The sequence below is a fragment of the Falco naumanni genome, chromosome 13, assembly GCF_017639655.2.
Source record: "Falco naumanni isolate bFalNau1 chromosome 13, bFalNau1.pat, whole genome shotgun sequence".
NCBI lineage: Eukaryota > Metazoa > Chordata > Aves > Falconiformes > Falconidae > Falco > Falco naumanni.
In genome coordinates, this window is record NC_054066.1 from 10,311,753 (window position 1) to 10,339,674 (window position 27,922).

Below are 27,922 nucleotides of genomic sequence, written 5' to 3' on the forward strand. Positions count from 1 at the left end.
TGAATATCAAGAAATATTTTATTGTACATGTAATCAAAGTTTAAAAAACAGACAAGAAGGAGCAAGGGACAGACTTATCTAGCATCTCTTAACTATGCAGGGTACAGAAATACAACTAGTAAAGAATCTGCACATATTAGTACCCTTTGCTCCCCTTCCCTGCCCCAGTGGAGGTTATACAAGCGAGACTAGTAATGCTTCAAATCAAGCCTTCTCAGTAATTGCACGCTTGACTGACATAGTTGATGTTCAGTTTCATGACAGAGTATGTGCCTTCAAAATAGTTGCTTATAAACCAAATCGCTATCTCTTCAGTGGTTTGTAAGCATTACTCATTCAACACCAGGAGTATACTTAAATGACGAATGATTTAGCAGCCATAATTGTCTTGTTATATCTGAACCAACACTATCTTTAAGTATATCAATTATAGAAAATAGATTCCTTAGGTTTAATAATATGTAGTAGAGAATATATTATCTAGTGGCAAAACCGTAATGTAAAGAAGCAGAGGAAGTATTCACAGGGAAGGGGCGGGAGCTGCATGCTCAGCAGGGGGCATGTTGACTAACCAGAACTAAAAAAGCTGAAGCTCAGGAGTGCCGACTGCAAGGGAGTTACACCTCAGTATCATTGGTGTAAGTTTCAGAACGTCTGGTTTGAAAAATATGCTATTCACCCCCCATCTACATCAATCTCCCAGCTTAACTCGTTACCCTAGATCCTCCTTACCTACCACAGTATGACCTTAAACAGTTCTAGCAATGTAACTCATGATCTCCCTTACATGCTGTGAGGAAGAAGGCTTCCATTCTCTTCCAGAGCCAGACAACAAATAGTCTGTAAGTGAACGCAGAGCATTATCAGGGCTTATTCACCCCTTTAACCACTTGGTTCCCCTCCTAATTTACAAGGTCTTCAGAGCAGAACGCTGAAACTTTTTTTCCAGTACAAGCTCATCTTCTCACAATAGCTTAGAAATAAGCCTTCACAAAACCCCTAAACTATATAGCATGTATCAAGGGATGAATCACATCAGTGTGACAAGTGCTAAATCCCAAACTGAAGGCAAGACAAGTTTTCCCCCCAAAAAGAGGGGTTATTCTTCAGTGGCCCAACAAGCCTAGCAAATTAAAAGACTCTTTGCAAAACTTCCAGAAAAGGCCCATGGAAAGGCAGACAAAGCCAGATCCAAAATAACAGTAACTAACATATTCTGGATTCTAATGCCCTTTGGAGACTATCAGCTTTTTGGCTTAAAACGTGAGTGAATCATTATGTATTAACGATACCATGATCTTCATCTATTCATCTGTTTCAGCCTAGAGCATGGTCCAATGCAGATTATTAGTGTCAAGTTACACACCTATGACTTGAATTCACTAACACTCATAGCACCACTTGATTGTTGCTGTAAATAAAGACAGTCTAGCCTCTAAGTCGTTTACCAGAAAGAGACTATTACCTTTGAGAGTTGTGCAACACCAGCTATTCTGGCCCAGCTGACCTACCCACATTTTTTATCCTCACACATATGCATCGGTTTTCAGAAAAATCTTAACAGCTTCAAGCTTAAACTCTGTGACATATTACCTTAGCTTTCCGAGTTTCAAAGTAAGTTCTCCTTACAGTGTTCAAATATAGGAAAATCACACAACTGACAGTCCAATTTATTGACAATCTCACTAGCTATGTCTTGTACGTGCCAGCTGCACAGTCATAAAAGCCTCCCTGTTCTTCTCCATACTTCTCAGCTTTGAAACAGGAAAGGATCAATATAGATATCTCATCTCAGGATTAGCAGACCTAGGTGCAGGGGAAAAAAGCAGCTGATCTGTACCTCAGTAATTATTGCTCAGTATTTATCTATTTAAGCAACATCAAGGCAGTATTTGAATTTATGCTGCACTTCAGCAGATGCAGATTCCCTACCATTTAAGAAACATCAGCCTTTCCACAGCAAACAGGTCTCTAAAATTTAGCTGGCCATTTTTTCTTAGCCATTACATTTAACAAGGCAGATCTGCTTAGCTTCCCATTCTAACAGCATTACAGAGTTGTCAAAGTATATGGCTCATATCTACAGCCTCTCTTTAGAGTAGCTGGGCTGCACATCTTTGTAAGAACAACAGAAGTTTATTAGCTATGCTAAAACACTACTTAAAGACCCTAGAATTGTTCAAAGACTCACCAGCTACCTAAACAGCTGTCCCACAAAAGCGATTCCACTAATAACTGGACTTGAAGACAAACACTACAAGAAAGCCAACAAAGGAAATCTTGTGTGATCAAAGGTCCCCTTACTATCTCATCTGAAAGAAGCTACCTGCTACTCTGAAGTATCTCCTCCTTCCATAGGAATAACCAACGTATCTTTTGGAGGCAGTTTAGACAGTGACTGCTGAAAAGTATTTCTACAGAACTGCTTTTAGGAAGAGAGAATAAGTTATTTTACTATTTGCACAAATTGAATTTACTACACTCATTTTACTCTGGTAACGTTTTAGCTACAAGGTATCTGTACAAGATATATCAGCAGAGATAGCACATTGTTAACACTACATATGTAAACCGAGGTCCTTTCATCAAGGTGTCATATTGCAGGTAAGCCATTTTACGTTAGTCCAAGAGCCTGCGGAACTGCACTTCCGCACCAAGGAGAGTCCTGGTGAGCCCAACAGAAAAGCCGTGCTCTACAAAGGTGACTGTCCATCCTGGAACAGCAGCAGGAGAAGAATCAAGCAACCAGTGTTTGCGGTAATATTCTTACGAAGGATCCCATTCATTTGGTGCATATTGCTGTACATAAGGTGCATAAACCTGTCACGTATGAGATCAGCGCGAAGAGAAGCCAGTTGCAAGGCTGCAACCAACTACTGGCGTCATGTCCCAGATCTGGAAGAAAATATTGTGGAGAATTATATAGCATTATTATAAGACCTAAAAGGTATTTCTGCAAAAGGACAGAAGCAAACATGAAGAGCTTCCTGGGCACAAGATAACAAATCCTGTTTAAACTATACTTGAGGAAGATGTCATAAAGAGTTATACCAGCCTTACAACCCAAAAGCCAAACTTAGGGCTCGAGAGTATCTTCTAGCATTTCTGTATTTTAGAAAATGCTATGCAGTTTGTTATAAACATGCTTACAGAAAAGCAAGGACAGACTGGAACAGTCTCAGTTCTGGCAAGCAAGGCATATGTACAGCTTAAGTACAGCAAGATTCTACATCAGTCTGATTTCCACATCACAGGGCTTTTAGTGGCAATGCTCCAAGAACCAGGAAGCTCAGTGTGAAGGAAGCGTGCACATTTCATCATGTCTGTGTCCTTAAGGCCACTGGCATATCCTCGTTCTGCTGATGCCTGCTTTGTTTGTCCAGAGGACACCAACAGTAACTAGTCCTGACATCTAGACCCCATGCAGTGGAGTTACAGTTCATTTCCTCATTCAGCTGCAGGAAGACAGTCTGCAACAAATACGATTCCTGCTGCCCACAACAAGTTAGCTTTGTAGCAATAGTTGTCAGAAAGAAAAAAGTACAAACAAGCATTAGCTCTCCATTAAATATCTCAACTGCAGGAAAGAGGCACTTGAATACCTTCACAATCCGGTCACTCCCACAGGTCACCATTAGCCCTCTGGAGATGTCCATGGACATGTGTGAAATGTTGTGTTTTCCTTCATGAAAGGTTGCCAAGGAAGTGCGGCTGCACAAGAACAATTCAATTGAAAGGCAGCCATCAGATGAAGCTTGATGGCATCATTATAGCAGCACAAAACAAACTTAGAAGAAAACTAAATTGCTCAGTACCAATAAATCAGTCCTGAGAACTGCAGTGCCACATAAAAGCGGACAGAATTAAATCAGCAAGTCACACTAACCCATTGCTTGTGCAGTTATACTGTCACATTTCTTGGCCTTCTGCAGGCTGATTGTTAATAAAACTAGAGCAGAAGTGGGAAATTGCATTAGTAAATAATTCTACTCTTGGGTTATAAACTCAAACTCAGCCACATTTTTTCCTGCTCATTACAGTGAGTCAACTAGGGCACAGCACCTCCGTTTTAAAAAAAAAAAAACCAAACCCCAAACAAACCAAAAATGCCACCAACAAAAACAAACCACAAAACATATAAAAAACACCACCAACCATCTCAAAAATTCGCATCCAATTACTTTGGTCCTTGAACATCCCAGTGTCCAAGGGGGTGAAAAGACAGTGAACAGTGAAGTGCTGTTCACATCAAGATAAAAAGGGGGTTCCTTCATTGCTAAGAAGAGTTTAAAGAGACAGCAAATTATGTTTAACCCAATTTCCTTGCATGAGGAAAATAATATTGGGCTGTGAATACTCCTGTAGAAACAATTTTCAGTAAGTGTACATGAACTAATACATATACATCCTGGCAGTTGTGACACATTGTCAGGCATCCATTCAGCAATTTTAAGTGCAATCGATAGCCTTTTCCTAAACAGAAATATTGAGAAAAGTATGTTTCAACTCTAGATCTGGGCTCGTGGGAAAGAAGAAATAAAGTGGATAAAAAAGTTGTAATACCACTTATGATCCAAATCAGCTTGCAAAGCCAGCTGAGGGATCTCTGTCATTGCAGTGCTTTGAGTGCCCAAGGAAAGGGTAGCCTATTAACAGAGTCAGCTTGGCTTGTTTGTGTAGCATTGTGCGTGGATGTGGAGCAAGCACAAGTGTTTCTGCACCTCAGCGGTATTACTTGAATTTATTACTCCTTAATACTCACTCTTCATCCTTGATTGACTCAAAACAGGAATCACAGACACGGACCTGGAACTCAAATCCCATGATTGGGTAACTTGACCGTTTGGTACTGCACTTGCCACACACTGCTTGCCCACATTTTCTGCAATGATGCTTCATGGAGAAAACAAAAAAAAACAAACAAGAAAATCACTATATTGTGCCACTTGAGCACCTTAACCAGTGTTCACTGAACAACGGCAACAAAGCTTCTGTTTTGCAACCTCATAGGAAGCAACCTGTTAGGAAGAGAATTCTGTTACTTCAGCCAAGGACCAAGGACTCTGGAGTTCTGAATAGTCATCTTGGCTATTAATGGGTTTACCTCCATATTCTCCCTGCCCATCCTCTTCTCCTTGCAAGCTCCTTCTGGGAGCAGGGGAAAAAAGAGGGCTGAACAAGCAACCAAGGAAATAACAGTCTAAAAAAGCCAGAAACAGATGAGTGTCTCGGTGCCTCTGTCCAGTCCCTCCAAAAAGCAAGCTGTCACATTCTAGCCCAGTGAAAGCAGGGCTATCACCGTTTCACTGAACTGAGAACCCTACAGTATGCTATGCTGCAATTTGCTCAGTTACAGGACACTGTGTGCCACTTCACACAGCACTTAAGGATTAGCTGTCCACAGCTCCAGTGCATAGAAATATTCAGAGAAATCCAAGAGAGCACTCCCAGCACAGCCTGCTTTGCCCCTATGATAGAAGTTTGATGCAACACTTTCTGTAGAATTTGGAAATTTCTTAGCACTGACTGGAAGCTGTGACCTCTCAATAAACCCTCACTTCAAAGCAGCAAAAATACCAAGAGTTTAAAAGATCTAACAGCTTTAGTGGTTTCTGTTTGCATTTTGCTTAAGTGTTGAAGCACAGCTAAGCACTCAAACCAGCAATCTCACCTGTCTCAACCCTAATGTCTTTGTGTCCCACATCTGCTTTATATTCCAGAAGAAAGGTTGCTCACACTTCTGACAGGAATCGCTTTCTAGCCATTGAGGAGCCTACAAAAGAGCAAGAAATGTAAGCAATCAGAATTATTTCTCCTCATGCAACAGCCAAGGAAGTTGGTTTTACCAACCCAAAGTAAAGTTTTACTTGGAACAATGCCCTGTCTCAGCTCTGGACATTACAATAGATCGCCGAGTGTATAGTACATAGGAAGTTTAGTACAAAAAAACCCCAAACCCAGGACTACAGTTATTTATTACCTACATGCCTCCTACACCTTTTAAGCCCACAGAAGTATGTTACGTTACTGCCTTAATAAGAAAACTAATTCAAACATCTAAGTTATTAAACTGGCTGCAGGCATTCAAAGATTGCTGCTCTGGTTGCCTAGGTGATTTTTAAGAGCTAGTGTAATCCAAATTGTAGAAGCTATGAGGCAGTCATCCCATCTAAGGGTGTGTGTGTGTGTGTGTGTGTCCTCAGAAGTAAGTATCTTTTCTGCTTCCCTAGGATTGCAGTTTGAAATAATTAAGAACTCATCTGCATTTTCCATCCTGCCCACATCTTCATTAAGCAACTCTTCTCCCACCCACGTATTTTTCCTGCCATAAATGGACTAGGCCAAGTGAAAACAGTTAGAACCTTCACACATTTCAACACTCATATACACTTTAACTGAGCATCCCTGTAGGGGATAGAAAGAAAGGCACAATGCTTTTAGTACATAGACTTGTATAAAGCTGTATAGAACATACATGTTCTAATTCATCTGATGGGGGAGTCTCCCTGAAACTTGACAGGAGGAAAGCTGGAACAACAAAGAAACTTTTTTCTCAATTCACTTACATCCATAGCTTATAGTAATAAAACAATCATCTCACCATGAGTATTTATTAATACCAGATGTCCAGTTCCTACATCTTCATGTAGCATTTCTGAGAAGACAATCCCCTTTCTGGCTCCCTCTAACAGAAAAACGGGGTATCTTCCTATTATTCTCATCTTAATTTCAGCACTAGATAGGAGGTAAAAACCTGCCAACACTACCAATGCTATTACCCACACACAGTTGGATCTGCCCAACATCAACAGTACAGCTGTCAGTAGAGTCGCTATTCCTTCTAATCAAAAAAGTCCGTCTTCTAATCTTACATACATATTTAAAGATACCCCATAACACAACTTGCTAGCTAATGCTTCAGAGGCACTAAGTTCATCATTCTTCAAACATTTAGTTTCTTTTCTTTTGGATTGGGCTTGATCATGTTTTTCCAATGAGCTCTGAGACATCATGGCTGTTCTAAATTAACCATATTATTTTAATTGTGTTAAAACTGTCTACTATTTAGAAGATCCCTTAATTATTGCATGCAGATCAAGAAGAGAAATGGCTACATCTTGTTTTCCCATTTGTATTATAAGCCAATTCCTTGCAACTACGAAGTTTCGTAATATCACAGAAGTTTTGAGGAGACCATGATGCTGAAAACATCAGGAGCATCACATACAGCACTCTGTATGCTTAAGGTGACAGCTCAACACATGTCAGAAAACAGTTCTTAATCCTGACACTTGCATTTAACAAAAAGCAACAGGGCAAGGAAGACTGAGCCTTAAATACCGCTTTATGGTGGCAACCAAAACTCCTATAACTATGGTTTAACCAAAGACAGTAGTAATATACATCTTCTCAGCTCCTATCATGGATATGAACTGATGCAGAAAGAATCTACCAGGCAGGCTCAGTCGCTGTGTACTGAGGTCTTTAAAAAAAAAAAAAAAAAGAAAAAAAAAAAGTGTTACCTGGGGACTGAATCTCTACATTCTGAACTGCATCTCAAAAACAGCATCTCACTACTTTACTTGCTTCAATACAAGTTGAGAACTTATCCCAAGACTGTTGAAGCACAGTCCATTGGTTTCCTTATGGCAAAAGTTTGCCTGCTTTGAAGTGTCCAGCAGCAAGGTCTGTAGCCATTCCAGCGAGCACGTCTCACTGAGATAAGATTCTAAGCACTCCCAAGTCTGTGCTGCACTTCCCCTGACCTGGGAATCCACCTACTACAATGCAGTATGGACAGCCACTAGAACAGAGCAGGTTTTGATAATATCAGCCTTAAAGTTTCAGGCAACGTGAGGACAACTGACTAAGCAAAGCCACATCAGCCTCTGAAAGGGGGGATGGAATAAAAGTCTTTGACCTAGGACACGATCTTACCTCTTCTCGACTGATATCCATGTTCCAAACAGCAATTCCCCCATCAGCTGAACAAGATACCAGCTGCCGTGTCAGTTGGATGTAACAGATAGCCTGCACCTTATCACTGCAGACAAAATAGACATTATTTACCCACAGGTATCTAAATTAAGCTTAATTTCCCAGCAAACCCCAATTTATCCTTGCAAAGCTACCTAGGGAAGCCAAAACTGATTTCCAAACACTTTGCTAAGACTACTAAGTAGAGCTATGAAAATGAATGAACAGGTACTGTCACCTAAGCAGTACCCTAGCATCAGGATGTTGCTTAGAACAGTTCTTACAGGCTTAACCAGAATACCAGAGGTATAGTTCCATGTTAGTATTTGTTGGCAGTAAGCATTGACAGTGAGCTGAGTGTCAACTGGCTCAGCATGCGCGCCAATACTTGTCTGTGTTGGCAAGGGGAGCCAGTTATCAAAACAGAGACAACTGGAAAAATAGAGAGAAATAATTTGTTTCAATATACAGCTAGGAAGCAGACGGAACTTCCATTTTTTCTAACAAATTACAATAAGTGAGTCTATAGCTGCAAAGCAAAGCATGCATACACCAATAATACAAATTAATCCTAAATAAAATAATAGAAAAACAAAAGTCTACCCTAAGCAACTAAACAAAGGATCTCAACATTACTAGATTGCTTTGCAACATCTAAGTTGAATTAAAAAAGCCATTCTGCTTCTCAGAGGAACTTACTTTCCCATTCAGTATGAAGTTTGATGCTAAGTGTGATGTCTGAAGAGAAACTAACACTGTTACAAGTCTTCACCAGGACACATGATGCAGCAGTAAAAGCAGTATAAAGTCCTCCAGTCATTGACTTCAGTTACTTTTTTGTAACAAGTATTCTATTATTAGTTCTTTAGCCATAAAACTAAATCCTCAAGATTTAACAAGAGTTCTAGGGCTAAGGCTATCAGTTGATCAAAGACGAATGAAGGCATCTATGAAATTAGACAAGAGGAGAATGCACTATACAAATACATTTTTAAACATAAACAAGATCTCTACTACCACTGCATTTCTAAGTAAAATATATCTTGAGTGGTGAATGTGAACTGCCTGTCAGACTGAATAAAGGCCCTGGATTTAAAAATGGCAGCTAGTGTTGTGTCTCCGTAAAAATAAAGAGTTGATTAAATACAGGCAACTACCTACCTAATCCACAGAACAGTGGAGATGTGACATAAAGTCAAGAGACCTCCCTGTAATTTGGCCAATCAGTTTATCACCTCGCTGATCAAGACAGAGAACACGAACATACTAAAGCTTATTCTACATGGGCACACAAACATACTTGTATGTCAAGTTTCTAGCCCCACACTCACAGGCAACTCAGTGAAGGATATGCAATACAGAAGCATGTAACTTCTACATAAAGTCCAAGTAAGACGAGTTAGGATTTTTACACACCTCTTTCTATAACCTACTTCTATGTTATGTTGTTATTACCCATGGTTTAGAAGTATCAAACATGAGCAAAAAAAAAAAAAAGGACTTATCAGTAATGCTTTCCTAGTACTGATTATCCTTCTTCCACCTCAAAGGCCTCAGAGTTCTGCAAAAAGTTATCTTCCCTGTTATTCACAGATTCAAATATCTTGCCATGCTACTTAGTCCTCCTCGGACTCTGTGTTCATTACAGAACATGTAGGAAAAATAAGACACCATTACGTACTGATGTCCCTGGAGAAGCAGTGTTCGTCCCTTCCTTCCACCAATATCCCACATGATAATGCTGTGATCAGAGGCACCTGAGAAGAGCAGTCGTTGAACAGGATCCCACCACAGGGAAGTAATACTTCCTAGGAAAGAACATTCTGCAGTTAGACCTAAGGGAGCCACTCCCCAACACAATGATGCTCTTCTGGGTCACTAAAGTGAAACCTGAGGTATGCCCTTACTACAGTAACAGATATTGAAAGCCTTAAGGCAAAGGACAGCATGCAACAGCAAGATACAGTCCTGCTAGAGAGGCAAAGAGCATTTGACAACAGAACAAAACACCCCCAAGATGAAAGTTAGATGCAAAGCATAAGCCAGAAAGTTTGATTACCAGCTTGCTGCCCCTTGTAAACTGGTAGTTTGTTTTAAGAGTCAGCAGGCTGCTCTGCGAGCTTCGGAAGATGAAAAGTATTAAAACTTGCCAAGCAGAGACTAATATCTACAATACAGTAAGGTGCTTGGTCAGTGGTTGCAGGACAGCATGCAGTGTTCACAGGTAAACCAACTCCCTTACGTGACCATTTACAACCTTAAAATAGTTGGAATAAGAAACAAAGTGACAGTTTCATTGCTATTAGCAAATCTGGCCACTACATACTAAATTACAAAATGAGATTTCAGAAGGCCCAACCTGGCTGTGCACCTCATTAGTCTGACATAAAAAGAAATGAGTCATCTGACAGCAGCAGTCTTATACTAAGCCCATATGCATGATAATGTAGACAGGATACTAAATAAGTAAATTTGTCACCCATGCCACCTATAGTTTTGAAGTTGCAGGGATGTTTTATTCCTTAACAGACATCCTTCCCGTTAAAGCATCATTCCATTGCTCAGTTGTCATCAAAAGCCTTGTTATTCTGAAAGCAAGATGAATGGTAATTACAGCCTAAATTAGTGCTCTCCAGCTCTCTGGAGCACGAGATTTTTCTTGCCTCCTTTAGGGCTACACTGTTTTCAGACTGACCCATTTGGGAATAGTTGTCTCAGAGAACAGTGAGCATCTGTGCCATAAAAGGCAGTTTGAGTATTAACTCAGCCTACACACAGTAGGCTGTTAAACATGGAGAATTCTGGAAACTGACTTGTTGAAGGGCAAGCTCTAAAACCATTCAAACTGCAAAGCAAACACTGCTTGCTTATGAGGTCACAGTAAGGTAAGAGCTAGAAAGGAAACAAGATGAAGTCAGACTTCTGAAGTCTGGCAAAGAGCACGCAGAGAAGAACTAGATGTTATTTAAATTTAGTTACCAGGCCTTGAGAATATTACACAAATACTGTGGAGGAAAAAAAGGTTACACATAATCTGGTTTGCTTTTACAAAAACCCAAAAAGCAAACAAGATGAAATAGCTACTATTACACCAATTGAAGAAAAATCTGTTTCTGCCCCTCAAATGTAATCATCTTTTGTACTAGATCAGTTCTTGTTTTGAGGACCACAGTTCCCTTAGCGAACTGATATATAAGCCAAAGTTGTCTGCTATGTAGACAGCACTGCTGAAGTTGGTACCTGGACGCCCACCACAACTTAATAGAGAGAATACACGCTCTATGTAGTGGCACATCAAGACATACTGCTTTCAGACTAACAACAATATCTATCAAGGAGTTGCACTTGAACACAGACTAGGTAAAGGAGTCCCTAGGGCCATGAAAATTATTTTGCTCTTAACTGAAACAATATGAAATTCTGCTTGAAAACAGAAGAGGCATTTATCATTTGAAAATCTCAACCAGCTTCCCACATTAGAAACCTGCTTTGTCATTTTACAGTCATCTGTAAATCAGGAGTCTACCCAGCTTTAACAAAGTCTACTCTATACTTACAGCTATTAAACAAGGCAGCCTTTTCCAGTGGGGCTGAGACTCATGACCCAGTAATTTACCCCTACCCAAATACTAACTAGTCAGCTGATGTGAAAGTTGCCAGTACCACATGGGAAGAGGCATTAAGTCTTGTTTATTTGTCTCAGTATATTATTAAATTACACATTCTCCTCTGATTTGCATTCTTGCCTTACTCATTATAGCAGAGAGTGGCTCCATATCATGTCACATACTATTTGGTTCTTTGTTCGACATAAGGATTTCAGCTATACTACACAGCGTGAGACATTTGTCTTTGGCTAGACAGTTTTGATTCTAAAAGGCTATCTAGATTTCTTGCTTATAGCTTAGTTTCAGCTAAACATAGGAAACTGAACTAATGTCTCATAAAGACTGATCAGAACAGCGAAGTCCACATTGGAAAGAATTAAGTGTTTTTTTAGAATCCAGACTGGGGGCTGCTAAAGCTGCCTTAGGAATTATTATAATACTACAAGGCCTCCAGACCAAAAAAAAATATATTCTTGTCCTTTCTTTTCAATGTTAAGGAAACTGAAGTTTTTAAAGGTGGCCATCTAGTGGATAACTTGTGTTAATTGAATGCGTATGTTTACCTTGTATTTTTATTATAGATGAAAAATATTGTCAGTATTTATAAGGTTAAGATTTCCCCTCAGCAAGTATGTGTCTGTTGTTTAGGAGACAGTCATATGTACAGCTTTGAACAGGTTTTGATAACTACTGCCCTGCACTAGTAGTTTATCCAGTATCTATCCTTAAGGGGTAGATCCTCAACTGAACGTCTCATTGCAATTTACGAAGAGGTACTGTAGTATGGGTCAAGTGGAATTAAGATGAAGAATTACTTACCTTCATGTCCTTTGAGTGTTGTGATAACTGAGCATGTATTCTGCTCAAGCTTCAAGAGAGTGATCTGTCCAGAATAATCACCCACAAAGGCATGCCGAGTTTCATGATCATATCTGAACACCAGTCAAGGAGAAGCCTCATTTGCTCTTAAGAGAGTATTTTATGGGACTGAAACAGACAGCACAGCTGTTAGCAATATTCTAAATAAACTGGAATGGAACATTTTAATAGGCCAGACAAATACTTACGTAACTACTTCTAAAGGGGTTGGAGACCATAATTAAACGTTTTTCATTCCTCTCTTCTCCCCACACTTCCCTACATGTGCAGGTAACACAGTATGGAAAATAAGTATGAAAAGTTTTAGAAAGCCACTGGAAAAGCCAGGAGATAACACATCCCCTAGTTTAAAGCAAGCCAAGTAGATTTAGACCATTTCTAGCAGAAATTTACAGAATGCTCTCATGATCTTCTACAAGTGATGCCAGAATTCCTCAGGCTACTTCTTGCAGCGCAGAGCTACCATTAGGAGCACCTCACTGGACATTGGGTGGCATTCAGTCCTACCTAGTGTGTGCTCCTATAAACTTAAGTTTTCTAGCATGTTATACTAGTCAATGCTGCCAGGATAGGAAAACTAAGACACAAGGACGTTGACCCACCCACAGCTAGTTTACCTTACAGTGGAAGTACACTCCCAACATTGTAGCTACTGAGAAGGTGAGACCATCTAGTTTCTGTTCTCTGCACTTTCAAATTTACTGATGTGGGTCCTTGAACACAGTATTGAAGACTGAACTCTCTTTCAGAAAGGGTTCTGTTGTTTAACACTGACATACAAGCCACACCACATCCTAACACGGGATCTACTAACAAGGTGCCATGCTTGGCAAAAGTGTTATACATCGTAACCATGTTCTGATACTCAGTTTTTGTCACTGTAACTACTGTCTCCAGAAACTAAAGCACAGCAAACTGGATGGAGCTAGACCATTTGCTGCCTTTGGAAGACCTTTGCTATTCAGGATGTAAACAAGAGCTACAAAACCCCTATACAGTTGACACCAAATAACCCAAGAGTTGTGTATAAACTTACCTGTCCTCCTGGAGCCACACAAACACACAAGCAGCAGCCAGCAAAGCAGCCTACTCTGTGCAACAGAAAAGACTAACTTTAAAAAGTCAGTGTACCAAAGAGCCCACCACCACAAGTGAAAAAGCAGAGGTTTTGTCATCTGATGACATTCTGAAATCTCTTAAGCCTTCAGAATAGAGATAAACATTTCACTTTCAACAAATCCACTAAGTCCCTGAACATGTGATCCTTTCTACATCTTGGAAATTCAGGCTAGCTTTATCCCCGCTAATCCAGTAGAGAAAAGGCACTCTGATGTGTTTTTTAGAAGCTTACACAGAGGATCATTAACAACTAACTCCTAAGGAACCTCCTGACAGGGAGACCAAGCACCTAGTCCACACACCAGAAAGTTAATTCTTCCAAACACAAGTCCAAAGGCAGGATCAATTACAGTGCATTTTAAAATATCATGCTGTTCATTGGAAATTTATCTTGACAGAAAAGATGATATTCTTTTCTCCATTTTCATAATAAACTGTTCCGTTATTTGCAATAGCATTAGCTATAGAACCCACTGCATTCAAATAGTGAGGCTCAGAGGCACCAGACTGTTGTGAGGTAGTCTCCTAACACACGCACCCCCCCAGTATTAACACAGTTCTGTGCTGCGTGCAGCCGAGGTGAGCTGTACATGAAATATTTTCTGGGACATCATCACCCTGAACACTAAAACAAGGACAGCAAAAAAAGAGTGTAAGTACGACAATACTAATCTGTCAGCTCTTCAGTCAGCAAGGCAGTGTCTGCAAAAATAGGAGACCTCAGAAGGCTACACATGCTGCCAACAACCAAGCAGTTCGCTTTCCTCCTGGTTTCTTAGTACTGCACAGGTATATAGCGATTCTTAGAGAGGTATTTTTTTCAAGAGATGCAGCTGACCTCTTTCACCTTTTGAATTATGCCACTTCTACAACATTACTGCCATTAATCCTCATACACCAACCAGTACTTCCAATTACTGTCTAGCCACACCTAAACTGTCACCATTAAAAAGTGCCAAAAAACAGTTTCAGAATTTAAAGTATTAACTCAGGCTCAGAAGTTTTGATATATGAACTACATTTTAAGCTACTGGATTTGTAAGTATTTTACAAAGGGTAAAGAACACCCAGAAGTACTCACAGCTGAATAGACAACCAGAATTCTTAAGCTACAAATGCTGCAATTAAAAGCAATGTGCAGGAAAGCAAATTGCACAGACAAATTACTACTAGTAATGAATAAAGGTACAGTGTACCCTGTAGCTTAAAGATACAAAAGGTTAACATGAGTAAAGGCAGAAAAATTAAAGCAATCCAAAGGGGGTTTATGATGTTTTATGCATTTGAGTCCTAGAGCACACTGGTATCTGTTGAACAAAGTGACTTGCCTAGGAAGTTTATAGGCCAGGATGTAGGTACAGTTATTAGTCACTTCCACAAGATCCCACAGGCAAACATCTCAACATTAGGAACTAATACACACTGCAATTTCTGTAATTCAAGGTCACAACATCCCCTGACAGAAATAATGGTATTAAATATCTAATCAGAATAAAGGTTTTGCAGACTTGCAAGAGATTTCACTATTAAAGGAGGGAACAAATGGAGCTAAAGGAACAAAGTACTCCTTTGGTTTCAGGGCAGCAATCATTTTTCAAAAGGATACTGTAGACACGAAGCCCAAGAGGTGAAGTAATGTCTCCCCAGCATACTCCCACTCCTGGTGCACATCCAGCTGATACACTTGTCATGGCCAGTGCTGATAACCCACTCTGATGCCAGGCAGAAAGTAATAGCAGACACTCGATTCTGATGGGCTGTGGGAAGAAAAAGTTTCTGGCTAGTTTTTCCTAAAAATCAAAGTGATGTGTTCACATGTTCTAATTCAGAGAGACATAGGTTGAAAATGGTACCTAAGCAGTGCCCTAGGGAGATGTTCTTACCATCATACTATACTCGCCTCTAGGCTGAATTAAAAGGCTGGCATTGTTCTGTGTAGTATTTGCCTTCTGAATAGCTTAAGTGAACTGATCATGTCAGTCAGCTAATTTAACCCTTTATCCCAGAGAAAGAAGTTGAGTTCAGCCCAGATACTGGTGATGCCGTGGTTAAGGGGCAGACAAATCCTCAGCTTTCTCTAGTTAGGCCAGTACTTCTGGGAAGTAATGTAACACATCTAAAAACCTTAACCTTCATCTTTAAGTGCCTCTTTTCCCGACCCCTGGGGAGCTATCCTCAGATGCATGCTTTTAAGCACCTGACAGCATATCTAGTCCATGCCATGCAAACTGCTACCTATGACAGCAACCAAATCCCACAGAGATTTGTTTAGGATGCTGCCACTAAGCAAAAAATTACATAAGCATTAGAAAGAAGTCCCCCCTTTCCCCCAAGATGCAAGTATTTCCCTGGACTGAGTTGTCAAGTCATCTTCCTTAGGATAAAGGCAGGGCTTGCTGCTTTAGGAACAAGGTCTTTTTCTCCTGCATAAGAACATTGCTTCTATCAGTGTCAGGGAGTCACAAGACAAACCGCACTTTGTTTCACTACATAATCTGCAGTCTTCATGAGCCTCCTTCAGGCCTTTTACATTAATATTCCAATTTCAACCAACAATCAAGTTTTGTATTTCTTTTAAGGACGTGCAGACAAATGCTGAAATTAGCATCTCCATAGATATTAGAACAATGCCTATTCCCCATGTACCAAAAAAATAAGACCTTTTCCATCCCTATTGCTCTCCTAAGTTGACAGAGAAGGCAAGGACTGTTATCTTCAGCTAGAAGTAACCAAGCCCAGTGATTACAGAAGGTAAGGATGGAAACTGCAAATACCAAAATGTAGAAAGCTCTTATCCTCACGCAGTATAACTACTCCACTTGAAGAGCAAAATCTGAACCACTAGTTCTGGCTCATTACACTCACAGGCTAATGATGTACTGAACTTAATGATAATGACTGCAACTCAGATGACTGAGGATTACTCAGTAACTGAACATTTATCTTAAGGCAGTTATTCCTAACTAAGTGACAGCTAGAAGGTCAGTCAGATTTAAAGCATATTTGGACTTGATTAGTCTGTGACAGTGTCCAGTTTCCCAAGCGTTTTAGATGCCTCCCCTTCACACAAATGTTAGTGTAGTCACTGGTTAACAGTTTACCTGGATAGGTCTTCACAAAGTTCATCTTATTAAAGTCCTCTGAAATATGAAACTCCTAAAAGCAAAGCAGAATCATTAGAAAAGATACCACACTGACATAAGCAATATTGATACGAAAAAAAGAGAGCAGTAACCTCACAGAACAAAATTTGCTTAGCAGCAACATATCTCATAAAAAACTAGCATTTTCAGAGACTGAAGTGTAGCACACTGACACACCAACTGTAAATTAAGGTTAATAGTGAACTACATTTTCAACAGGGAGCATTCTTTCAGAAAAGAGTTTGCTGAATGGAGATTATAGGAAGAGGTAAGGTCTCGTTGTCCCCAGCAGGAATAAGTAACACTGTATCTCACAGTTAAATTCAAGTATCTGAGATTTCATAATAGACAGATTTAAGCGAGAGTATTCTCTATTTGATCCATTAGGATTACTGAAATTTTAAAAGTCTTATCTTACAATTTCAAGTAGTTATCACTAGAAACATTATTCTATGTAGTACTGCATACACTATTCACAGGAGTTATCAGTAGAATCACTATTTATGACACTGATGCAGTACCCCAGCTCAGTTATAGGTCAGTTATTATTTTGACCTTATTTTCATAGAGAAAGGAAACCATTAAAGCATCTGGGAGAATCACAAGATTCCCCTCCTTTGCCAAGAAAAGAGGGGAAGAATACAGACCCCTTTCTGTTCTGCCATATATATCTGCTCTCTTGCTGTAATTGCTCACCCTCTCCCAGAGTACAGAGAGACAGAAGGAAGACTTCCCAGAAGGAAAAGAAACCAACCCTGCCTCTTGTAATTTTAGAGCTAGTGTTGAAATTTCCACATCATAAAAAGATCTACATCAAGAAAATCCAGAGACACTTGCATGGCAAGACACAGGCTGATCCATACTTCTGGCCAGATGCAAGCCAGCTGCAGCTCACAACCCGTTAGTGCACCACCACAGCACTCTGCCCAGCTTAATGTACTCAAAATTATTCCTTGACAAAGTGTCATTGTTTGGGTCCACTGCTACACTAATGGCGCAGTGACTTCTTGAGGTTAGCTGGCTCCCATCTGGCCAGAAGATCCCTTGTTTATCTGCAGTCCTCCCATGTACATCTCAGGTGAACTGCCAAGAAGTTCAGCCATTTAGTAGTAGCTGCATTCCAAAAAGGGAAAGAAAAATTATCAGCTGCCAGCAACACCTGGTGCTCACGGAAAATCTAGACAATTCTAATCTACATTCTGAAGAAAAGTCACAGCAACTTACCATGATAGCTCCATTATCCTGGCCTACAAATATTCGTCTGCTGTCATGATGATAAGCCATAGCTGAACACGGTGCTGTCAAAAAAAAGCAAGCGCATTAGAGTTACTGGAATACAGGTATCAGGATACACAGAACTTTTGTTAAAACCAATTCTTTCATACAGGACAAAAGCTGTTTAAGTTGCTTGATAGAAATTAGTCTGCAGAGATAATGTCCCTTGGTAAGACAGTTAAATTCCCATATGTGAACTGAAGAAAGGTACACTACTACAGTAACTCAGATATACTACTAGGCACCATATGCAAACACCATTTCCTGCCACAAGGTGCAACTTGGTAAGAGGAATTCTACACAGGATAAAAGCCTAACCAGCAGCAACAGCATGTGCAGATGGTTACACTGAAGAACTTGAGTTCACTAAAATTATCTCAAATAGAGTCCCGAGTTGTATACAAGAACAATATTCCAATTCTTTACATTTGAGGACTGTATCATTAGAGAGTAAAGTGCTAGACAGAAATACGTAATTGCATGCCAACTTCATATGGAATCATGTTTCAATATCTGCAGCTTTAAGGAAACTCATGTTTTTGAGATTACATACAATTTATTTCAGCAGAAAACCTCTAAAGACCTACTTCACTTTTTGAAATTAAGAGCTAAAATAAACGTGAAAAACAACAACAACAAAATTACAATAGTGTCCTAATGAAAATTTTGCAAAAAAATTTCACTGAAGAGTGGCCCCACTAAACTTGCAAATTACAAGGATGAAGATACAGTGTTCTAAACCTCCTTCTCCAAGACCATCAGAAAATGTGGCCTTGAAGGTGGTTTTAGAAATTTAAACCCAGACAGGACAGTCTGGAATATTACAGTGGTCATATTACATCAGGACAAGTCCATCCCTTGGAACTACCTAAAGGCACACTTGATTTCATATAAACCTTTTTAGAGCAGTCTAAATAGTCTATTTAGAAAATTGATAAATTGAGCAAGTGTTGTAATTTAGACCAACTATTGAAGAAAAAAAAAAAAAAGATTACAGTTGGCATTTCTAATCTAGATCCTAGGCTACTCAGCCTGCAGCTGAAAAGACACAGAACATCAAGGAGTCCAATTCTTCGATCTTCATTTAACACTTGTATGTAAGTTTCTGCAGAAATTGACATTCCAAAGACTATCTTTTGTTTGTGTGATGGTTTGTTTTGTCATTGTATTACCTCTTTTTGTACATGGCATGTGTCTAGGTTAAAGAAGTTACAGCAAAGCACCCAGGCCGAGTGGTGTTTCAAAATCAAAAAAAGCACACTGACACTCAAGATCTGCCCAATACTGAAGCTGCTAATCAGTATTGTTTTCTTAATAATATAAATGTAGCGGGAAAAATGCACACCTTAGAAAGCTGAGAATATTCTTCTGTCTTAATTTTCAGCTTGTGGTTTGAAAAACTAACTTTTTTGGCAGGCAAGTTATTTGCCAGCATTTGAGGCACCTACAGCTGCAGATCCACACAGTGATTTACCTGGTGAAGGATCTGGTTCTGACAGAACACTGCCTTAGATCTTATGCACTGTGCAGCTAATTTCAAATTAAAGTCTGAGCTAAAGTTGCTGCAAAATTGCCAAATTCAAGATCATCGAGTGAATCCAGCACTTGAGGAAATGGGAAGGAGTCAGCCCCACACACAGCACAGGTACAAAACTCATGCTGTGCTTGGACATCACTTACCATCTCCAGCACTGTACTTACATGACATGGTGTGATAGATGCTGGGCCAGTATTGTCCGCTGTCTCTCTTCAGCCATACTCGTATTGTTCTGTGTTGTGGGAAGAGTGATGAGAAGACAGTTGTAAGCGCACCATCAGAACCAGTTCATTACTTATATACCAGCTCCAATCCTCTCAGCTTTTGTGCTACTCAAACGTAATAGAGAAACAACATAATAAAAATAGTAGTACTCCAACGCTACTAACATAACAAGAATAATGGTACTAAGAGTAGCTACCCTTTGATTCTGAACAGTTTTCTTCAAATCTATTTATACAAGTTCCATTAAACATGAAATGGAAATACTATTTCAGCTCACCTCAGACATTGCTACATATTGCATCCCTTTAATTCTTTCTCCTTGGTTCTGGCTGATTTAAGTCGAATTCAAGTTGCAGGAACTTTCCAGCTGTGTCAGAGGAAACCACAGCTTGCTTTATAGTAGATTAAGTTTAAAAAAAGAATTCCAAATCACTCCTTATGGAAGCCTGAACTCCTGAATTTTTACAGCTCCTCTGCCCAACTCATCCTTCAGCAAGCCAGATGCTGAATATTAGTAACAGAAGCACTTCATTCTCCAGACCAGCATATTACTGACATCTCCATCCCCAAATATTGATGTGTGGATCCATGGAGAACCTCGTATCTAGTTCAGCACTATTCCCTCTAATCCACACTTCTACTCCCTCATGTACAAACACAAAGGACAATCAACGTTAGTAGTACTGTTGCTTTGCACTGCTCCTCTGGCCTAAATACCAACAGAATTGGTTAGCCCGTCAAATGGAAATGGAAAGAAGCTGACAAGACTACCTGGACTGCGTTCTAAGGCTCTTTATAAAATTGTTTTTAGTTTGCAACCTTCCAAATCAAGCATTGGAAGGAAAGGAAAAATGGTCTTGAGAACATTTAGCATTATAACACTCCCATAACTGTCAAATCCTGGGAGGAGGGATATAAGAGAATCAGCAAGGGAGTGGAAAGTTATCGTCAGTTAAAAACATTCCTACAATAGGCATACTTGAAGGGAATCTACATCAAGAAGTTAAGAGAACACATAGACACAGTAGGTAGCATTAAGGTTATTTTAAGCCTACTTGAAACTTCCTCTCCAAACCATTGTTTGACTTCTTGTCACTGTTTAAATCCAACTTCCTCCTTCCTTAAATGGAAACCTAAATGATCTGTAAATCTATGTACCTGGCAACACTGTCAAGAGACTTCATTGAGATGAGTTGTTCTATTTAAAAAAACAAACAAAAAAAAAAACAAAACCAAAAAAACCCCATCCAAACACACCCCAATGCACCTGATATTTAGCATTTTTTAGAAAAAACCTAGGGGATAGATTTGCTAAACATCATACAAAATTGCCAGTAAGAGTTCAATAAAAAGAGTACAGGAGGGGACTAGTATCTTGCATCAGAACTAGAACTCTGCAGGTTGAAGATATATAGGTAGCATTTTCATTTTGTAATCCATTTAAGGGCTTTTCTTTAAAGGACCACACAAAAACAAAGATGACAACACCCACCCTTAATGTACTCCTTTCCTTTTCTTAAACTTGACATCAATATAGCTGAGTACACACTGCCTCAAAACAATGATTTTCAGGTTTTGAATCAAGTCACTCTTCCACCAGTTCCGTGACAAATGCACATTACTCCAGTCCGTTAAACAGGTTGCATTAAGACTGTCTCTTAAAAGCTATCACTTCCTCTTTACAAGAATTGACACCCTGCCTCACCGTCAAAAAGTTAACACTTTCAGAAGAGCAGTTATTTCTTGGTAACATGAGAAAATGAAAAGAAGCCACAATGCTGTGAAGTCATTTTCATGATGCAAAAGCATGGGTTAGCACCTATGCATTTTTAACAGCTGTTTAATCTGCTTTTTAAAACTGCTCCATCATACTCAAACCGTTCTAAATGTCTCAGACGGTAGCTTCTACCTTTACAAATCTCTTTCACTTCTAACCAAAATCATGGAATTATATATATATATGAAGACTAGGAGTTGGCATAGTCATTGAGATGCATTGCTGATTTTCCCAAAGTAGACATTGTTTCCTCTCAGTATTCTGGTCAACTATACTGAATTAGGAATTCATATAAGGAAGCAAGGATTTGCTTTTTCTAAGCAAATTATTTCCTGGAAGTATGATTTCTACACTGATCAGCAACAATACAGTCCCTCAATAAAGTTGAGCGTCTAGGCAAACAGCTGCAAGAGTTAGCAAAATTAACTTCTGAAAGCTTCTTATTTTGGTTTAAGCAAGATTTAGACTTTGCTAGCCTCACGCTGGCAAAGATAAGCTGTGAGACAGCTTTATATCTAATTATACAAAGCTCTGACGGAGCAAAATTTGAAAAGAGAGTTTCATAGTAGTCAGCAAATAACCTGTGCCAAAATACCACTTCTACTTTTCTCTCCTGCAAACCCGTTGTTGTACTGTATCTACTTTTGTTAGGACCAAATAATTTATGGAATACCGTTTCTAGCTTAAAGGACTAGAGAAGTCCTCCACTAATGCCACTTCCACAGTCTCCTACCATGAAAATTTTTTATTACGTAAACCATCGTATCAATCCTAGAGTTTTCCACATTCTTCTCAAAACTTGGTCTTTACTTAATGAAGAAGCCTGTGCTCAGTACCTAAGTGCTAGGTACCACTCATCTTTCCTCAAGCATTCCCTATTAAGGGCCTAGAAAGATACAGGTTTGTTTGACAGCAGTCTCAGTAAGGATGTAAAAATGTTGAAACTCATTAAGCAGCACCCAGAGCTAGATACATCCACTTTCAATCACTGTAGACTCAGACATCTAAGAGCAGCAAGAGGAATTTAAACAAGATTAAAAAAGACCTCCAAACTTCCCTAACTGAGTATTGAACCAAAAGTTGCTTTCAGCTGGAAAGCATACATATTTATAGAAAAGTAATTTGAAAGGGGTTTTTTGGCTGTTTTCTTGTTTTTTGGGGTTTGTTTTTTTTTAAAATATAATATAAAGAAACAATGCATACAAAAGTAATCTTTAAGCAATACTGAGTGTGGCCTTACCAATTACTAAAGATTTTCCTTGTTCTCAGTTGCTGTTTCTTTCACAGAGTTAAGCACCGAACAGTGCTGGAGAAAAAATTCGGGGTTTGAAAGCAGAGAAAAATCCTTCAGCGTTCCAACAGTATTTGGGCTCATACCACATAAACTGCCCTCTAAAAGCCAAATGCTCGCATGGCAGGGAGAAAGAACTGATGAAATATGAACAGGCAAATCCAAATGTGTTACAATACAAGCACTGCTGCAAGTACTACATGGCTACACCAGCCTGTTCCAAGAACTGCATCTTCCCAACACCTTCAAACCACAAACAATTGCTTTCCTATCTGAAATCAGTCACTAACTTGTTTTCCTTGCAAGAGCAGAAGACTGGATTTTTCTGGTAGTCAAAATAAAGCAGAAGTATTCAGATTGCTATTGACAGTGTTCCCAAAACAGCATTAGGAATCTGGTTTAATTACAGTGTGATACAAGTTCAAGGACATCACTTGCAGTTGATGCTTTTTATCAAATTTAGCCTCACTAAAACATTAATTTTGACCAATATTTAAAGTTCCATAACCAAAAAAAACCCTAATACCACAACTGTTCTGTGATCAGCAGCAGCAGTTCCAACACAATAGCAGCTGCTGATGGTTACAGAACAGCAGCATTCAGATGTGCTATTGACTCTACAGATCCTGTTAGCCTGTGGTAAATACTGTACTTTAACCTTGCATTTACGGTCTTGTACACTAGCTTATTATCCCTCAGCATTCCCAGGTGCAGCTGGCAAACACTTCTCTTGCTTTAGTTATTTGTCTGCTGACAACAAAGATAATAAGGCTATGTCCAGAGATTTTACTGTATCACAGACCTGTCCAGCCCACACTGGCCTATCTCAGCTCTGAGAAAACACGAGCAAGCCTCAAGCAGACTGATCCAACTCACAGCTGGTACCTGAGCTAGCTGCCCAGGCTGAGAGACACACTGCAAAAATTCCAAACATTGTCTTGGAGCCAGGGTCAGGCAAGAGGCTCATAAGGACGCGGAGTTAATCATCCTTTCTAGGTAAATTCTGAGAAAGCTTCACAGATGGAAATTATCCTGTGAAAAAGGCTGATTAGGAAAATTAACTACTGCACTCCTGCAGGTATTCTTGCTTCCTATTTTGGCTTCAAAACTTTAAATAAAAAAGAGCTAGATTTTTATTTGCATTCACGTATTTGCTATGTCATCTTTTGTACCCTCAAGAAAAAAAATTACCATTACTTCTCATTGTAGAAAACATAATTTAAACCAGAAACAACTACAACCCCTCTAAGAGAAGGATAATCTACAACATTTCTGCAGAACGTTTGTGCACCAATGTTTTCCTCACTAAACTTGTAAACACATGCCTCTGACTGTTTTTTATGAAATACTTGACAGCCTTAGCTGTATTAAGACATAATCAAAAATACTTCAGCCCTACTCTTTTGGTGTGCATAACAGCTCTTTCACTTCTTGAACTCTGTACTTTGCTTGCTGCTAGTAGCATAATCAGTTACACAGTATTAACACCTACACGCCGTTTTTAGTGAACAAACAGGACCGCAGTAAGTTTGATAACACATTAAACTGGAGGTGAAGGATACATAAGTAGGCTTTGATGTGCTGTAGGAGGTATCCCAGATTAGAGACAATACAGCACACCAGTTTCTGAAAGTTTCAAGATCTAAATAAACTCTCATAGTAAGATCGGCGACACAAATTTAGCCTTGAGTCCAAAGCTTCTCTTAGAAATTTACACACACCAAAGGTAGGCAACAGCTTTGGCTCTCCTTGCACAGGTCTGTATCTGGTATCAAAATCTGCAGAGATGAAGATGCAGCTGCATCCTTAGCTCTTACCAACCAGAATGCAGCCTGCTACCTTCAGCATTAGATCTTTAAGCTTAAAGGCTGGCGTCGTCTGCTATAGGCAAGCCTCTGCCATGAAAGTCTGTTCGGGTTTAACTCGGATATGAACTTGTAAAAATTGCTCCTCTCTCTTCTGTCCTTCAGGAAGCGCCACCAAAACAAACTAAACACAAACATATTAACACTTAGCCCACACTGGCACCCAAAACACCAACTTCATCCTGTACAGGACTAAGATACCAGAACCACCACACATAAAAGTGGAATAAAAAGGAAGCTGCTCAGTCTCCTCCAAAACCTGTTACCCAACATGTACTACAGAAAATCATTTCCACAGGAAGAGAAGAGACAACCAAGTCTGTCTTGCAATCAAAGCCAGAAAACATACCTAACACATCCAAGCGTCACCACTTGCTGCAAGCTAGGTACAATTGCTGCCATGGGTCAACAAGGAGTAGTATGTACTACTGCTTCAAATGGTCAACATTCAAATCCTGCTGCTTTTACATAGGCATTACTACGGCGAAGGAAGCTGTTAACCTCTTTACCAGGGAGAAAATTGCATTTTAACTCTAAAGAAGCCGTACTAAGTGGCAAAACGAAGCTCTGAAGAGGCAGGTGCTGTTCTGTGAAGTCACAGAACTGTTTCCCTCTGTTGCCCACCTTCCAGTGCACACATTGCACAGTATGATATCATGCAGTCTAAGAGCATGAAAATATTTAATACATCGATACCTAATTGTATAGTTTGAGAAGCACATATACCTTTTATCCTCTGATCCTGCTAACACTCTGCTGAATACTTCCAGCACCCAGAACTCCAGCATTCTGGAAGCTTGGGAAAGATATCTGTCACATTCTATAGAAGCTGATGGATAATCCTAACACTAATATTAATGCACTTAAGAGCACCTCTTAGATGGCCTGTTACAATAAGCACCCAATCTGATGGCTGAAAAAAATATTTTTGAGGAAGAGGAGTCTGACTCAAAGTACTTCAGAAAAATATTTTCAAATAGCCTTTAAACAACACAGGGAAATCTTTGCCTTTATAGTTACCCCAAATTTACAGCATTTGTACTTCAGGCATTTAGAAATCAGTGATTAGTTTTTACTCCAGTTCCAATAATTGATAGCTCACCTAAGACTTAAGTGTGCTAATCTTTGGGGGTGGCGTGGTGGGGAGGTGGAATCTGATTAGCCATTTTAAAGAAGTACATAATTAAGTCTTCCCCTTCCAAATTCAACTACTTCTGCCTGATCTCTAAAGAATTCAACTGGCACTTGAAAACAATTCTTCGAATGCCAATGAAAAATACATTCTTACCACCTCTCCAGTGGAAGAAAAGATAAGACTAGCACTTTCTGAATTCTCAGAAGTGCTGGTAATCAGCACCAATAAGTGCAGCTATGGCTTCACATTTTTTAGTAACAGATTTATGTTGCCACGTCACCAAGAAGTATGACAAGTTTGTCAGTGTTTCTACCTGGTCTGCATAACAGCACCATGACATGTCCTATACAAATTTTGCCACTTTAAATGCCAGCTAATGAAAAACTAACAGTATCTGGTAAACTTCACTTAAACCAGGACAAGTTTACATCCTTTGCACTTAATCTGTCCCCCTCCCAAATCCTGAATGCCTTGGCTAAGACTATGCTTATGAAATTAGCATGTGGCATTGCTAGCTGGTCTGTTTGCTCTTTTTGACCTAAAAATAAACAGCAGAAAACCTTGTTTACCCGTTCAGGTAACACCATAGCTCTACTTATTTTCAGCACTCATACTCCCACAAGGTCAGGCTTTTCAGATAAGATTTAATGCAAAAATGAATGCAAATTCAGTTTTTAAAGTTATACATTATAACAGTAAAATTATCCCTCCACCAAGCTACATCTCAAAGAAGGCACTTTCGTACTTTAACATGCTTCTTTCAAACACTGCCACAGTTCTGGACAGGAGCTCTTAAGAAGCATCTCCTACCCCTCTTCATATTTAAAAGTCACTTTCCACATAGCACGGGGGAAATCCCAGCTCTCACCACTCCATTGTAGACCCCTCACCTCTCTCCTAGCCAGCAACCCTCTGTGCTACTTGCTTCCTTATTTTCACTTCTGTTTCGTCTGAGTAACTGCTTAATGACATTACCAGCTTTTGTGACAGATGTTTCACATGCTGTGTGCACCAGTGCCAAGGATCAGGATTAGACTCTGAAGACATTTTCCCTTCCAGACAGAAACCACAGTCCTCAGCAGCTCATCACCACCTCTCCCCTCAGATCTGCCAACTCACTCCCTGAGCTGTTTCAGCCAGAACGAAACAGGCTGAAGACCTTCAAACTGAGCCATCAGGATGGGCTTGTTTTGGCTGAAGCAGCTCGGGGAGCCTCAACCCTCCTGACAGATCGGGGAGCAGCAACGTACCTACAAGTGATTCACCCAGCTGAAGACTGAGTAAAACGTATCCCTGCGTTTTTCGTTCTGCTCATAACCGTTGTAGAACCCTTTCACACACACCAGTTGTACTTTTCCAGCTAGTTGGGAGGGGCCGGGACGCAGGCACGAAGCACAGCAGCTTTTTCCCACCAGGAGCGGAACGCTGCCGGCCCCCACAGCCGCCAGTCGGCCAATGCCGTTTCCCTCCCTCGAATGCAGCTTCAGTCATTTCCTTATGGCTCCAGGCTAAGAGTCGTGGCTGCGTGCCGCCGGGCAAAGTTACAGGCTAAAAAGTGATTTCCCCCCCGCACCCCACCCCAGTGCCCCGCTTCCCCGGCTCAGCCAGCTCCCGCCGGCCGCCACCTTCCGCGGGGGCCGCGCCGCCGCTGCGCCCCGCTCGGGGGGCTGCGGGACCGGGGGGCTCAGCCCCAGCCCCGCACGGAGCGGAGACCTCCGAGGGAGCGGAGGGGACCCGCCCCGCCGCCGAGGGGCCGGCCCTGCCCGCCCGCTCCCGCCGCCCCGGCCTAGCCCCTCGCCGAGCGGGCCCTGAGGGGCCTCACCGCCCCGCGAGGCGCCTCGGCGGCCCGGGCCGGGCCGCGGCCGCCGCTTACCTGTCCTCGCTGGCCGTGATGACCCCGTCCTCCTTGGGGATGAGGAGCGCGGCGCTCACCACGTCCTGGTGCCCCTCGACCTTGCTGAGGAGAACGGGCCGGCTGCTCTGCGGCCGCGAGTGGATCTCGGCCGCCATGTTGCCGCGGGACCGGCCCGGCGCCCATCAGCTGACGGCGCGGGGAAAGCCCGGCGGCCGCCGTAACGCTGCGTGTAGCGG

The 27,922-nt window shown here is 40.6% G+C and overlaps 1 protein-coding gene across 1 annotated transcript; it reads right to left on the reverse strand.

The window, feature by feature from the left end:
* Positions 1-27,922, reverse strand: WDFY1 (WD repeat and FYVE domain containing 1). Its single transcript, XM_040612903.1, has 12 exons — positions 27,705-27,922; positions 19,703-19,770; positions 17,951-18,024; positions 16,685-16,739; positions 15,190-15,340; positions 12,405-12,517; positions 9,659-9,785; positions 7,939-8,044; positions 5,672-5,773; positions 4,763-4,893; positions 3,603-3,711; positions 1-2,895 (listed from the first exon to the last, which is right to left on the reverse strand). The coding sequence occupies exons 1-12, from the start codon at positions 27,839-27,841 to the stop codon at positions 2,836-2,838; spliced, it is 1,233 nt and encodes a 410-aa protein (XP_040468837.1). The 5' UTR covers positions 27,842-27,922; the 3' UTR covers positions 1-2,835.